The sequence below is a fragment of the Pezoporus flaviventris genome, unplaced genomic scaffold (assembly GCF_033815535.1).
Source record: "Pezoporus flaviventris isolate CSIRO_AGI_PZ_B2104156 unplaced genomic scaffold, CSIRO_AGI_Pfla_v1 ptg000001l, whole genome shotgun sequence".
Lineage (NCBI taxonomy): Eukaryota > Metazoa > Chordata > Aves > Psittaciformes > Psittacidae > Pezoporus > Pezoporus flaviventris.
Window position 1 is genome coordinate 60,688,422 of NW_026892549.1, and position 15,436 is coordinate 60,703,857.

Sequence of the window (15,436 nt, forward strand, 5' to 3'; positions counted from 1 at the left end):
ATGGGTAAATAAAGGCAGGGTTTGGTTTTTGTGATCTATCTGTTCTACACTGTTTTTCAGGAATTCATTCATCTTTGCAAATATTCACATAGAAGGTGCAATAAATGAGCATATGCAAAGATTCATACCCAGGTATTCGACACCAAGCCTTTCACATGACTCCAAGCATGCTTTTTTTGTGTTTTCATAGCCATAATCACTAGGCCACAGTTTGGTAGTTAGCCAGATGTCCTCTCGTTTCACACCACTCTCTTTGATGGCCTTTTGGAGCAGAGATTCACAGCCGTATCGTCTTGCTGTGTCAATATGACGAATGCCACAGCTTTGTATTGCATGGACCACAGCATCATGGGAATAGCCACCTTGATGGGAAGTACCTAAACAAACAAAAGCAGAAGAGAATTGTCAGCAATAAGTTATGAGGGACATATTTTATCATTCTTTTTAATTCTTGTTTTCCTTTTTTGTCTATCGTCACAGAATCACCTTATTCAATTTTCATTTCCTAATAATAAGGAAATGGGGACTGACAGATCTCTAGGCTGGGAAAATACTTCAAGCGCTGGAATGCTGATGCTGATCAGAAATAACTCCACCAAAATCAAATAGCAACAACATTTAAGTGTAAAGAACTGATTTCAGAAGTCAGGCTGAAGATCACAGAAGAGAAAACACATACTTTATGGAAAATAAGTATATGGCCCTTAATTTTCATATAGAAGCACAACATTTACAGATGAAAATATTAACAATAAGAAATAAAATGTAACCTGAAAAGCAATTTACTTTGCAGAAAGCATATCCTGAAACCTTTACTCTGTTGAACTCCTGTTAGCTTCAAGTTATTATTGCATTGTACAACCCTAGACCAGGCCATATCACAGGTGCAATTCACATCACATCAAGTTCAGCAGCAACCAAAACAATGGAATCCTACCCAAGAATTCCAGAATGGGCATACAGGGGATTTCAGTAACAAAGTACTGTAACTCTCATTGTGTAGGTATTCACTGGATGTGTATTTTGCATGTCAAGGGGACGGAAGGAGGAGGGGACTCAGCAGGAAAAGCAACCAGCAGGAGGACTGTCAGATAAAGAACTGGTTGAGAGCAAGGATGATGTTTCTACTTACCCTTTCCTGTTAGTTGTTTTTCCTGCAATGAGCCCCTCACCCATTCCTCATCACTCACACACTTCCCATAAACAGTATTTTCTACAGTTTGTTGGAGGAAATGCTCAGTCAGCTCCAGTCAGCTACCAAAGCCACTTTCTGAGATGATGATTAGTACTTAAAGGCCCTGGTGCTACCAGCAAGAGTTGGCATGAAAACAGCCACGTCACTAACTTCCCAGTTAAAGGCCCAGAGCAGTCATGACAGTCAACAGCAACAGGGTGTTCAGCCTCTGATGAATCTAAATTAAGGACTCTAGGTCAAAGAAGAAGAACTGAATTTTCTATCTGCTGTCAACTTTCCCTCCAGAAAGAATGTTTATGCCTACATCAAACACTATCTGCATGTTATACATTAACAAATGTATATGCCCCCCACAGACTGTCAGCAAACGGGAACAAATGAAAACACATACACAGTTACTTATGACTCATCCTTAAAACTCCCACACCTGAACTGGAGAGGGAACGCCCATGGGAATCTGCAGCACTTTCTCATACACATTTTAACAATGCCAGCAAGAATGAGAAGGACTTCCAAAAGCCCTACTTGCACGAAGGCAAGCCAGGTTCTCCTACATGCTCACGATTTTTGTTCATTCCTAAGCTTAGAAGGAAAGCAAATGATACCTCTGTAACCTTGCTCAAAACTCCAAGTCATTTAAAATAAGATGTAATAGGTCCGACATAAAGATCATGACCCAAAGATCATGACACTCTGCTCTGATCACAATGGGTCAATCCCCACTTTGTGTTTATGTCCTACAAAATGTGGAGTATGGAATTCTTCATTTATCTTCATGGATTTGAAAGTGATGAAATTATACTACTATATTCCTACAATGTTGACATGTGTATCCGATGTATTTTACCTTCCACATGTAAACAAAGTTTTAATGTTTTAAAAGTCAAAAATTCAAAATTCTACTTTTCTTTATAGCCACTATTTATAATTAATAACTGGCTTAATTTAGGATTCATCTAGAAACAGATGTCCCTGTAACCTTGTTTTACATCAAGATAAGTCAAGCTGGGTTAACTTACATTCTCACAGTATCAATGTTGACAAATTTTAGATGAAAGCAATGCTACTACATTGCAACTCTGGGCAAAGAATATATATGCAAGTATTACATTATTCAGATTCTAAAGAGATTTTATTTAAGCATTATGTAACTAGCATAGAAAAATTACTATACTTTTTCATAACAGGCCCTTCACTTTTCATAAGCTGGTACTGGTGCCAAAGAAATAAGGTTGTAACTATTGTGTCTGTTTCTGGCTGAATGGACATTTCTAGGCACAGAATGAATGGAGTTCATTTAGAGGTCTCGCAAATGGACTCAGACTCTTTTCATGCATAATGGATTTCAGCAAGAACATTTAGGACAAACAACTTTTTTTTTTCCTTTTCCTTTTAAATTTAACCCTTTGAGTTCAAGGGAGAGAGTGAGAAAGAAGGAAAATTCAGAACCATTTTCTTCCTGCTCTCCCTTCCGCGATGGCATGCACACTTGTTTCACAAGGAAATAAAGAAACCAAGATCAGCCTGGAGGGAATTATCTCAGTTTCTATGCCTAAAAATGAACCACAACAGTCCTGATGCACTACATAGTAATTAAAAAGAGAGCTTAACACTTATTTAATATTACCACTTTGCAAGCCTTAAATTACTCATGATCAACAGGTTTCTAAGTTAATTATGCGACTGACATAACAGCTTCTGCACTTTAGAAATGAGAGTTTTCTTGGGTTTACTCATGTGATTAAATATGCTACAATTCACAGCTGCAGAAGGGTGACAAAAGAAAGTGGAGTGACTTAAATTGGTATTTTTTTTATATCTTAAATGCACTGTGTGAATACGTTAACATTCTTACATGTTTGGGACTCCCCTTTTTTCAGAGATGTCATTCACACTGTACACGGATATTTAAAGACAAAATCCAATCTTTTATTTGAAATTAATGAACTAGCAACCATTGTATCCCATTACTGTTTCTAAATAAAAATAGCAGCAGCTTTTAATAAACGAAGTCAAATACAAGTAAGTCTGCAAAAGTTGCCTATTTTCTAGCTAGCATTTAACTTGTTTTCCTAGGGGAACAGCACTAGTCTCTCAATGACTGAACTATCTCGATCTGAACATTTCTGAGATGATTAAAATCCTCTGGACTTTGTGAAAATTGGTGGCTGGGAGATACAAGGAAACTGCAATGGAAAGATAGATCATAGAATCATAGCACAGTTTGGGTCAGAAAGGACCTTCAAAGGTCATCTAGACCAACACCCTGCAATGCGCAGGGACTTCGAAAGCCTTTTGTTGTCTTTAATTTCAAACTTCAATGTCCTTTTAATATATGAGCACTTACACCCACACAAAGAAGAAAGTAATGTTCTTGTGAAGAAGAAGTTTTCTTATTTTCTCATTTTCTCTATTACATGAGACACCTTCCTCCCTCCCATGTTACTGCACTCACTTATATACTTGGTGGATTAAGTGACAATAGGAAGTTACATACTAGGACAGATGGCCACACGAGCCGTGACTGCTACAGAGATATTAGCCTGAATGGTGTTTGACAGTTAGTTATGTTGAAAGAAAGCTCTATAAATTTCCATTTCTGTTTAATTTTGCAGTAAAACCTGGTGTTTGGTACAGAGAACTAGGAAACATTATTCAGAAACATGCTCAAGCAAGTGGATTTTCAGTGGTAGGTCAAAGGGACACAAATCCACTTAAAACTAGGCTTAGTTACTTACATGGTTATTTTGTCATGATTACTCATACACCCTGAAAAAGACTGCCACCAGAACTGGGATGAGAAACGTGCTCTGGCAACCCTTACAAACCTCCAAATATTATTAGGAAGGCAGAATCTGTTCATAACGCAGTTACTACACAGAAAGATACAACCAACCACCCAGTCAGCACCCTTTCCCAAGACAAAATCAACAACATATCTCCTCCCCACCCCATCAATGCTACACCTCACTTCCCAGTTTTAGGCATCATCTCAGCCGACTCTCAGCCTCATTAAACATTTTGTTCTCCTTCACAGAAGCTGTAGAACTACAGAGCCAGATCCAAAGCATCTGCATTTTCCGAAGAGAATTAGGGCCTATCTTCTCCCTGCCTTTGTGGAGGAGCATGCCTTCATGTTCTTTGTGAAATGTGAAAGGATTGTTTATCTGAATATATGAAAAAGTTGATGAATAACTTCATCATGAAATTCATTAACAACTTTGGCTACTGGAAATCAATGGAATCACTTACATGAGAAGAGTTCCTGTTAGTGATCATGTCAGAGATGAAGATTTTCTGACATCAGTACTAAATTACAACAGTTGACAAACAAAACACCTACAAAAATGCCCATTCCTTTGCAGGCTTTTCTACAAGTAACCACTTGAGAAAAGAACTCGCAAAAGCTCAAACATCCTTTTATCAATGTTTACACACTCATTGAATATATGTGGCATTTAATACCTTGAAATACCTTGTCCTATTGGTTTGATTTCCATTATTTCAACATAATGCTTCATATAATATGCATCATATAATGCATCATATAATATGCATCATATAATGCATGACTGCAGAATGCATCTTATAAATATATTACAGTATTTGGTGTCAATACAGTTTGATTTCACTGTAACTTTATGAGCAAATTTGATGATAAAACATAAAATTATGCCTATACATAGAGCAAATGAACATATAACACATTCAAAGGTTCGCTGCTTAAATGAGTCTAGAGAGTATACCATGAAGTTTCTCTTGCCTCTGTAAAAGCAATCTGGATTATGAATATTACTTTATATATATATATATATATATAAAAAAAAGATATACTTTGGTAATGTTTCTCTTTTTTGCTAAGTATGACCCACTGCTTAGTGAAAAGGGTTCTCTCTGGGACTGTTTTCCTCCTGTGCAACTCAGTTAGAATAAGCTCACAGAATTCAGTAAGGTGAGGAAGAAAAGTAGGCAGGAATGATTTTAAGCAATTCTACTCAGACAACTCAACACAGGCACCAAAGGGTAGGAGAGAGCCATGACATGTTTATTATGTATCCAGGGAAATGGAAGCCAGAATTGCTAGTTTTCTCTCTTCCTGAGAGGAAGGAAGAAATGGCAATGAGCCACTGTTGACAGAAGCACTCTATTCCCTCCATCCCAAAGAGGCTTTGACTGTAAAGGATATTCAGATCATCTACTGTAAAATGACCGGACATCTCTGATCACTGACCCACCATTTATCTAATCAGAACAGGAGAAAAGGAGCTCTGAAAGCAGCTTCTCAGTTGCTCTCACAACAAGCCCAGAAAGTGTGTAAGTAGCACCTATCATCAGTGGGATGCTATGGCTCTGATATGGCATCAATTCCTTAATGTGGTTTATGGCAGCACAAATACACTATAACACAAGAAATGCAAGCAGTTTTTTTTCTGTAAGAATAAAGAAGTTTCTACTGGAAAGTGCCGCTATTTCAATTATTCAGCTGTTGTATAGAAATATCGTTAGCATGCAGAACTTCCCAACAAAATGTATAGGAAAGGCCAAGTCTGGAAAGTGACCTGTTCATTTGGAAGGCAGTTATGAATGTGTAATCCATGTAGAAACGTCATAAGCAGAGCAGCAGCACACATTTATTTAAATGCCTTTACAGACAGACTGCCAAATCCTGAAGCCTTTTCTTTCACTCCACACTTTCCCACCACCGTGAGAACTATTTCTCATTAACAACCAAATTGGTTTCAGATGCTCTGTTATAAGATGTTACCTTAGAAACCATTGGCTGAAAGACTGTGGCTTCCTTCCATAGAAATCTCAAGCAGTGAAAAGGCAGATTTTCTGGCATAAATCAAATCCAATTTCTAGGGTTCACTAAACCTTTTCTCCTCAGAATAATGTTTTGTGACTAGATCTTAGCAGTTAATAGTGCACGAAGAATTGCTGGTGTGAACCAGTTTTAAATGATTTTCATTCTATTCCCTTTGTTAACTCAATTCAAATTACTTCCAGTGCTTATAATACCTCGACAGAACTTTTAACTAAGAACGATATATGCTATCCTTATACTATAAACATGACAATAAATAGATTGAATAAAACATTCATTTCCTTTCCCTCCCCTCTCATATATCTCCTTACACCACTCTGATAAAGATTACATTCATTTATTAGACATTTGGAAATACTTCACAATAAGCGAGACAAACCTCTGACAATTTTTTCCACCTCTAAACAACTTCCACAAAAAAGAAATGATCAAAAGAAACAGAAATATTAAGCCCATACTCTGTACTTAGTAGGACATTATCATAATGATTCCTGCTCTGAAAGTTTGGTAAGTTATATATATAATTTACAACTAAGCATAAACAACATACAATTAAGTAGAGGGACAGCAATTTTAAAAGGTGTAGTTGACCATGAGACCAATAATTCAAATATATTTAGAATAATGGAATTGGAACTGCATGATCTTAAGGTCTTTTCCAACCCAAACCAGTCTGTGATTCTATGATATCATAGAAAAAATAATAGAGAACTGCAATTTATAGAGCCTTGTAGCTTGCAAGATGAAAATGTATGTGTAATAATTCATCACTGTAAGATCCTAATTCAAGACATCATTCAAACTACTTTTTGACATCATCATAGCCTTTATACCTACCAGACTACTCACACGGTAAGTGCAATTGTTAATCATGACAAGATCCTACTCCTGCAATGCCACATGATGCTGCAAGTCCAAGTCTTGCAGTGCTCCACCACTAACTATTCATGAGTTCAAAGGCCAGCAGCAACCCCCTATCCACAGTGCAAACTAAAACTGAACAATGAAGAATATTTCTGATCAAATGCCTTTCTTTTTTCCACATCACACAAGAATTTAAAATGTATTGTCTCAAGGTTTCCAAGACACGAAACATTTCTTTTAGCCCCTCCTCTCACATTGCACGTCCAACCTTAGAACAGCATGTATTACAATGCAAAGCACTTCCATTCAGGCATTAAGCCTGGGGAATAGACCTTGCAGTTATGAATCCCTGTAACAAGGATTATGCATCACTCTGCTGGAGGTACTTGGCATAAACATAAGAAGAGCTGAAGAACGTAGTATCTCCCTCCTCCCGCTCCGGAGGGATGAGGAACTCCTGCAACTTAGGATACAGCAGCATGTGACATCACCATTCAATGCTGCCAAATCTCTGCTAGGGAGTTCTGGCAAAGAAAAAAGGTAACATCTGCTGCATGAAGGTCAAAAGATAAAAGTCAGCTTTCTTACCCCCCCCCCCCCCCCCCCCCCCCAAGCTTGGTATCAGTTTTCTACATTACAGAAACATGGTGAAAGACAAAAGCTAAATACACTGGAGCTTGCTTCTCTGTTCAGTTCAAAGTGGTTACAAAAAACTACTGGGCAATGAAGCTTGGAACATCTAAAAGCATTAATGGCAACAGGAAATTCAAAAGCAGATGCATAAAGTGCCTCTGCTTATGCTGATAAAGGTTTTAATTATTAAACAATGATAGAAACCTGTATTAGCTTTTTATTACTTAGACTCAGTGATGAACATTTAAAATTCAGTCCCTTTCTAAGGAGTAAGCCACCACCAGACTGAAAGTAGGTAAAGTTAGAAGCAAGCAAATAATTCGGAGCTCAGCAGGTTCAGTCAGGTTAGGAGAGGATACTGCTTTGTTCCACTGTCTACAAATACACAGTGCCTGAGATACAGCCATGTTTTCTACAGGAGAGAAATTAAAGATCTGGAGGCCCTCAAAGCTCAAGTACAACTTCTCAAGGTCAGATCCACTGAAATGGTGGATGAATTGAGACAGAAAGATTTATAGATGTGGCATTTTGTTCATCACAAGAGGCTATTAAAACCACTTGGTAACCAGGGGTGAGAAGCAAAGTCCTGACAGAATACAAAAAATGGTTGAGACATAAAACAAAGGGAAGAATTAAACAGCTGATTCTTATTAAAGGATAAGATTAATAGGGGGAGTGCCATAGGTCTTGGTAGCAGGACCACTGTTCCATAAATTTCCTTAAGAACTGAAGCCATGAAGAAACGAGGCAGGAATTAAGAAATGAAAGGCAGGAACAGTGTAGAATGACAAGTGAAGGCTTGATTCTGCTGCCACTAAACTGAAAAGCAAACTCTCAATTCATTCCAATCCCAACAGGATTGTTTTTTTTCTAACCACAGCTAAGTTTCAGAATGAATATGAGCAACTCTAGATTTTGTAATTAAGAAGCAGGTAACTGGATTAGTAATACATAATGGAAGGCAGTGCTAAAATACTTCCATGCAGCATTAAAGTTCAGGTAAAATGTAGCATTTTGATTCAAAACCCCCACAACCAACCAAAAACCACAACACAACCTGGAGTAATGAAAGTGGAGAAATATGCTTCTATGTAGTCTCACTTGTGAAAAGAACTGGGAACAATACAAGAAGTCTTGTATGGCTGCAATGCAAATGATGCAATATCTTAATGCAATCAAGTCAGTTTAAAAACCTACTTTAACAATTTATTTGCTTAGATAAAGCTACAGATGGATATCAGGAATCTTATCTGTGGAATTCCCTGAAACGAGGACAGAGATTATAAGCGTCTCCAATGAGTACTGAAGGATTCTATGTGTGCATGTGTATTATTTTATCCTGTTAGTAGTGCAACATACTGACAAATGCAGTAAAAATGCAATTTAAGTAAGATAGTAGTGCTATAAATTAACCAACATCGTATTATTTACTGGAATTGACCTTTATTCCTCCCAGGCTTTGGCTATTTGACAAAAAGCTGCTCAGAGCAGCACCTGTCTGATCTCCCAGTTACAGTGTCTAGCGTAGTGGCACTGTCCATTCTCAGATGATCCTCTGTAAGGAACATCATTACCATTAATAAAATACTCACTGTGTGTGACATGAGTAAGACACAATGAGCACAAAGACTTGTTTTGTTTAGTAATTACCTGTCCTGAAACCCCTTCCCAAACAGGAATGCAATTAATTTTATACTTTAACAGCAGTGGATCCTTAAAGAACTTTTTCTCTCATCAACCTGCTACTAATTCTAGCTACCCCAAGGATTACAGAGAAAGCAACTTCACACAAAAACATTGTATGAATTTTGAGTATCATCCTGTCAGGAAATCACATGCTATTTGACCAGCCCCCTGGAATTTCATTATTACTGTCCCTAAAAAAAAACAACAAATCACCACACATCCCCCCCACCCCAAAAAAACAACCCAAATCTCACAACCAAAACCCAACAAAAAAACACAAAAAAAACACCCCCAAACTACAAAAAAACCCCTCTTCTAACTGGAATATAACTACCTATCAAGAGGATGAAGAGCTTCACAAGAGAGAGCCAGAACAAGCCTTAAGAGATGTCCATGACTGATGTTTTGGAGACCTTTTGTAATACTGCAAATTTTTATCCAATGGAAACAAGCATTCAGAGAAGTGTGTTGGTAAAATTCATGAACAAGTCAAATAGTTTTTACTACCAAGAGATTTTATCAAGATTCCTTCATATCACAGGGTGTTGCCATGCTGAATTCAACCATTCAGCAGATAAACTTGAAAAAGCATCCTATTATTTCAGTTACAGGAAGAAAAGCCCTTGTTCAAATGCTTTAGAGCACTTTTACTCCCCAGACCTTAAAAGCAAAACCAAACTTGACTTGACAGAAGTAAGCATGACCAGTACAAACTGTATGCACTTTTCTTCCAAAGCCTGAAGAGGATGATATTGTGTGAACCATTTTGGTATGTGATCCATTTTTTGAGGATGTTCATTTAGATAAGCACCAAGTACCCTGTAGTTAAACTAAGACAATGTAATAGTATGGAATTCCCTACGATAGTATAAACACTCCCAAAGCATGTGACTCTCAGGTACATCTATCTCCTATAACTACACTGACTTCAGAACACTGTAATCTTGTATCAGTTATTTGCCCTGTATTTCTAAAACACTAATAAAAGTAAGTCTTGCAAATACGGAAAGATATTATAGCTATCTTCTTAGCAAGATAGTGAATGTATCCATTTTCTAAAGCAATCTAAAGCCATTATGAGGTAATGTATTCTCTGGGGCATAGCTTTACACTTGCATCAAGTATTAGGGCCAAAATGTCAGATCACTTTAGACTTGAGCCTACTCTAGTTGAAAGCAGCCTTTGTAATAACAATTATCATTGACTGTAAACATGCCCGACCCTCTGCATATGAATAATAATGACACATTTGTTAGAATCAAACCATAAGAAATGGAAACTTATCAACAGTTTTTATAATCATACAGTAAACAGGATTCAGATCGGTTTTATTTATTAATTCAAACTTAGCTCTACAGCATATTTCTAACACACAGGTGGGCTGCCTTGTAGTAGGTTTCTCAGGAAAGTCAGCTTGTTTTACCATTGCTAATAGACTCATCTTTCTGCTGAACACAAGACAGATCCAACACAGTATAAGTATTCATCTAAGTAAATACAGAACATTGGATGGAAAGAATTTGGCATGTTATTTTAAGTAACCTTTCAGCAGATTATAAATTGTGCACAGTACACAGCCTTCTCTGGTGTAAAAATCCACCCTTCTCACTAGGGATTTTAGTGGAAATGGATCATCCTCACCAAGAACAGTTTGTGTGAGTGAACACAAAGCTTAAGAAAGAGAACGGTAACTTCATGAAAGGCCACCTAACCCCCTTCGTCCTATCTCCCCTTTTTCAACAAGCCTTCACCAACTTACTTCTCCTGTCCAAATTTGGATACCAAAGCAGCTGTGACATGGAAACCCATTGAAAAGTAGAAAACCCAGTTAAAAAAAAAACCAACACCTTTTGACAACTGAAGCTTCAACAGAAGGAACAGATATTTTTGGCAAAATCCTATCCTGGGTTGCTGTTGCATTCTCTTGAGTAACACGTTCTGACCAAGAAACACATTACGTGTCTCCTACTCCAGCTCTCAGCTACTGCAAAAGGGGTTTCATCACTTCGAAGCAACTTGCATATCTGAGCTGCCTTCCAATGGACATGACTGGATAATTGCAACCACCTTAATCAAAACTGGATAGCTGTTAACCACCTTAATCAGCTCATGCATATTTATCTCTCTCTGAAACTTTTAGCGACTATCTAGCAAGAGAGGCAACATACATATCCTCCCTCTCAAAGATGACTTTTCATAGATAACAATTATGTCTGCATGTTTGGAGGGATAAGAAATAACAAAAAAACAATCAAATCTTAAATCCCACAGAAAATGACCTTGCAGAAAATGCAGCCTCATTGATGAAAGTTCTCTCCTTCATAGCTGGGTAAATTTTCTGTGCTGCAAATGTTAGTTAATGCAGTAAGACTGTAACAAAAATAAGCCATTCAGTTGTAAAAGAGCAGTGAGGTGGGGACACCTACCACAGATAAAGATTGCATTGTGTCAGGCTGCATGCCATCCTATTTATAGCTTGACCACAAATGCAGGCATGGGGCATCTTGACCTCTCCCTCACTTCTTAAACCCACAATATTTTAGAGCAAGATATCAAGGATTCCCTAAAACTATGTGCCTGGTTCCTATCTCTTACAAGATCCTCAAAAAGCTGCAGAATGGATAAACTCTATGTCAAGCGTTACACTAGCAAGACAAGAATAGGTAAGTGATGTGTAAGAACGAAATCCTGCTTATGTGACATCACTGTATGCCAAGAGAAGCTCCTTGGAAGCCATACCTGAGAGAAGTTATTGGGACAATTACAAACTTAATTCTCTTGATCTTACACGTTACTATCCATTTACTGTAGTCTGAGTTCAAGCTTGAAAATCAACTATTCACTACTTATTAGTACAACAAAAGGACAGCAAGCAGGATGCTGTTTGGTAGATAATACAAAGGAGTCTTTCTGCCTGTCTGCTTTCCAGTCAGCTTATTCTCCCAATCACCTAAGAAATGCAAGCTCCAAATAACAAACAAGTGATTCCATGGATAGCTTGAAATAGTTCATTAAAACAACCTCCAGAAATAGGCAAAAAGTCACAGGTTAAAACAACCAACCTACCTATCCCTCCAAAAACACTGTGAAAGGAAAGAAAGAAGTATTTTTTAGAAGCATAGGTCTTTTTGCTTATTTAGGGACTTTTAGCCCATATAGGGACTGTGTAAGAGAGGGCTCTATCAGGTATACTTGTGGTTAATAGATGTAGTACAATGTCAAATTCCTACCCTGGGCATCCACATATTGCATGTTTACAAACACATGTGTGCACATAAATACATGGTAAAAGCAATTATCAATGTTTTGGAGACTTTTAAATCTTTTGGCTGATGTTGCTAGGACTTTTTTAATATGTGCAGCTCAAATGACTTTGGGTACTTCCAAACAAGCATTACAAACTACCTCTATTCACTTAGTGTTTCTGGAAGAAAGAACAGCCCTATTAAAATCAAAGGCCAACTTCTATTGACTTAAGTGGCTTAATACACTAAAATCCACATAAGCTTCAATTTTTCTTTCCTTTATACTAATGGAAATCCTAAATAATTGCTCTGAAGTCGGTAGAGACTCATGGGATAAATACAAAAGGAGCAAAAGGGTCATTTTATTTTATAGCTTAGATCGATACAGGCGTGATATATTAACTCTATTGTCACAAAGACTGTTAAGAGCCTTTGATTTGTATGTTTATGTAATTAAAAACTTGGGATACAGAATTGACCCATGATAAAACTGCATCATGAAAGACTGATTGGGAAGGGTATTCATGTTTTAGAATGTGCTATGAATGAAAGGGGCTTCTGGAAAGATTCTTAAGAAGAAATACATGATCAAATATAAGCCAAAAGAACCAGAGGCTTTAATCAAGAGATAAATGAACTCCTTACTTTTACAAGAGATAAAAACTAATTTAACTGTATAAAAAGGCAGATGAGATCTGATCAGGTATGCAGTGGGCACTGCTGAGTGGATGGCATGCGTGTGCCTGTTTGTGGCACACCTTCCAGGCACTCTGCTACAACTCCTGCTTTGGAGAGTTAATGGTCTGTTATTTGTACAGCATGGACAGAGCTCTGACAGCACAGAACTGCTGGAATTAATCCTCCTTTGCTCACATGGTCCTATGCTGGCTGGAAAAAAATGTCCTTTAATCATTTACTAGTTTGGCTCTTGCGAATAAATCCACCAATTACACGGATTTGGAATTCAGAATAGTATAAAGCAAATATTCCTATGTAAAGGAATATTGGCTTTATTAAATTCCTATAACTAAATTATATTAGTTATAGGAATTATTAAATTCCTATAACTAAAGAGAGCATTCCTCTGCAAGCCAGTCTTGGGTTTGTACCATCTAGAGTTCAGATTCCCCTTTTCTTAAAGGGCTGAGGGAAAATAAATGCTTAGCTTGCCATGTAAATCAAAAGAAAAAGAGAAAAAAGGTCCTTCAAATTTCACAGACACTTTCATGCCTGAGCTCTCACTGCAGGAGTGTATCCTGCTTAGTCTGTAGCCTTCTTTTGCCAGGACTGAATGCAGCAGCTTTCCTGATCTACCACTATTATCATTAACTCAAACTGACATTGTCTTAAAAGACTTCTCATTTTCCCCACATTTTAGAAAAGAAATTCTCTAAGAGTTTAATCAGCTCTATTGCAGAACTTCTCATGGCACAATTGATAATATAATGAAATGGAAATTATAAGAAAATTAATGCCCCTTTACATTTTTTGTATTTTCAGGCAGATCTTTTTCCTCCTAAAAGTGGTACATATTTGTACGAGCAACAACTGAAAACTGTTAAACTTCAGTATCATGTTACCAAAATATGGCTTCCAAAAGAAAAACCAAAATACCTCCCTCACCCAAGATTCTGACACAGTGCTTGAATTCAACATACACAGCTACAAGACACACACCTTCTAACTCTCCCAAGGCTGAGATTCCTACACAGGCTTTTAACTACAGCAGATGCAGCTGGCCAAAAAGAGAAAACATTCCAGTGAGACGAATCACAGCTTGAAAGTCTGCTTTAAAGAAAAGTCTGATACCAAGCCCGGAGAAAAAAAAAACAAAAAACCACAAAGCAACACCTCGGGGAAGTGTAAGGCGAGGCCGCACCTCAAATCCTGTGTTCAGCCCTGGGCCCCTCACGACAAGAGAGACATTGAGGTGATGGAGCGGGGCCAGAGAAGGGCAATGGAGCTGGTGGAGGGCCTAGAGCACAAGTGTGATGGGGAACGGCTGAGGGACCTGGGGGGGAGGAGGGGGGGGTTCAGTCTGGAGCACAGAAGGCTCAGGGGGGACCTTATCGCTCCCTACAACTGCCTGACAGGAGGATGGAGCCAGGAGGGGCTGGGCTCTGCTGCCAAAAAACAAGGGACGGAAAAGAGGAAACGGCCTCAAGCTGCACCAGGGCAGGTTTAGATGGAGCTGAGGAACAATTCCTTCCCCAGAGGGTGCTCAGGCATTGGAACAGGCTGCCCAGGGCAGGGCTGGAGTCACCGTCCCTGCAAGTGCTCACACACCGTGGAAACGAGGCCCTCAGTGCCACGGGTTAACCTCAGGGTTACTGGTGGCCTTGGCAGTGCAGGTGAACGGTTGGACTCGTGATCTTTTCCAGTCTACTTGATTTTATGATTCTGTGATTCTATGATTTGTACTCCTCAACGGAAAAACACCCATTCTCCACCTTGTCTTGCTGCAGGGCAGTAGGAGACGCCCCAGAAGGTCCCGCTAAACAGGAATACAGCAATACCCCCAGGGAGGGGCGCAAGGTCTGCCTCAACTCGGGGCTCCAGCCCAGACTCCTCGCGTCGAGCCCCGGGCCCAGGCCAGGCCTCGCCGTGACCGCACTATCTCACAACGAGGCACTTACCGAGCCCCAGCACCGGGATGCTGCAGCCGCTGGCGAGCGGCAGAACGGGGCATTTCAGCTTCGCCACAGCCATGCTTCCTCTCCGCGCAGACTACAACTCCCGGCAACCCCTGCGGCCGCACAGCGTCGCAAAGCGTCGCAAAGCACCGCAAAGCGTGACGGGAGCGTGGCTTCTGGCGGCGGGCGGGAGGCAGGTGGGGTATGGGTGTTGGGCTCGGGGGTGTGTATGTGTATGTGTATGTGTATGTGTATGTGTATGTGTATGTGTATGTGTATGTGTATGTGTATGTGTATGTGTATGTGTATAGAGGGTGTATGAGTAGGGGTGGGCCCGCCCGGGGCTGTGTGTGAG

The 15,436-nt window shown here is 39.1% G+C and overlaps 1 protein-coding gene across 10 annotated transcripts in view; it reads right to left on the reverse strand.

Moving 5' to 3' along the window:
- LOC133273217 (uncharacterized oxidoreductase ZK1290.5-like) overlaps positions 1-15,200 on the reverse strand; it is a 52,497-nt gene extending 37,297 nt beyond the window's left edge. For all 10 annotated transcript variants that reach the window (XR_009744668.1, XM_061461402.1, XM_061461435.1 and 7 more), the window contains exons 1-2: positions 15,085-15,200; positions 129-377 (exon numbers count right to left, since the gene is read on the reverse strand). Coding sequence is in view for 9 of the 10 variants with exons in the window: in XM_061461402.1 (XP_061317386.1) it covers positions 129-377; positions 15,085-15,157 (322 nt within the window). In the remaining variant the exon portion in view is untranslated. The remainder of the gene's footprint in view (positions 1-128; positions 378-15,084) is intronic.
- Positions 15,201-15,436: the final 236 nt, after the last annotated feature.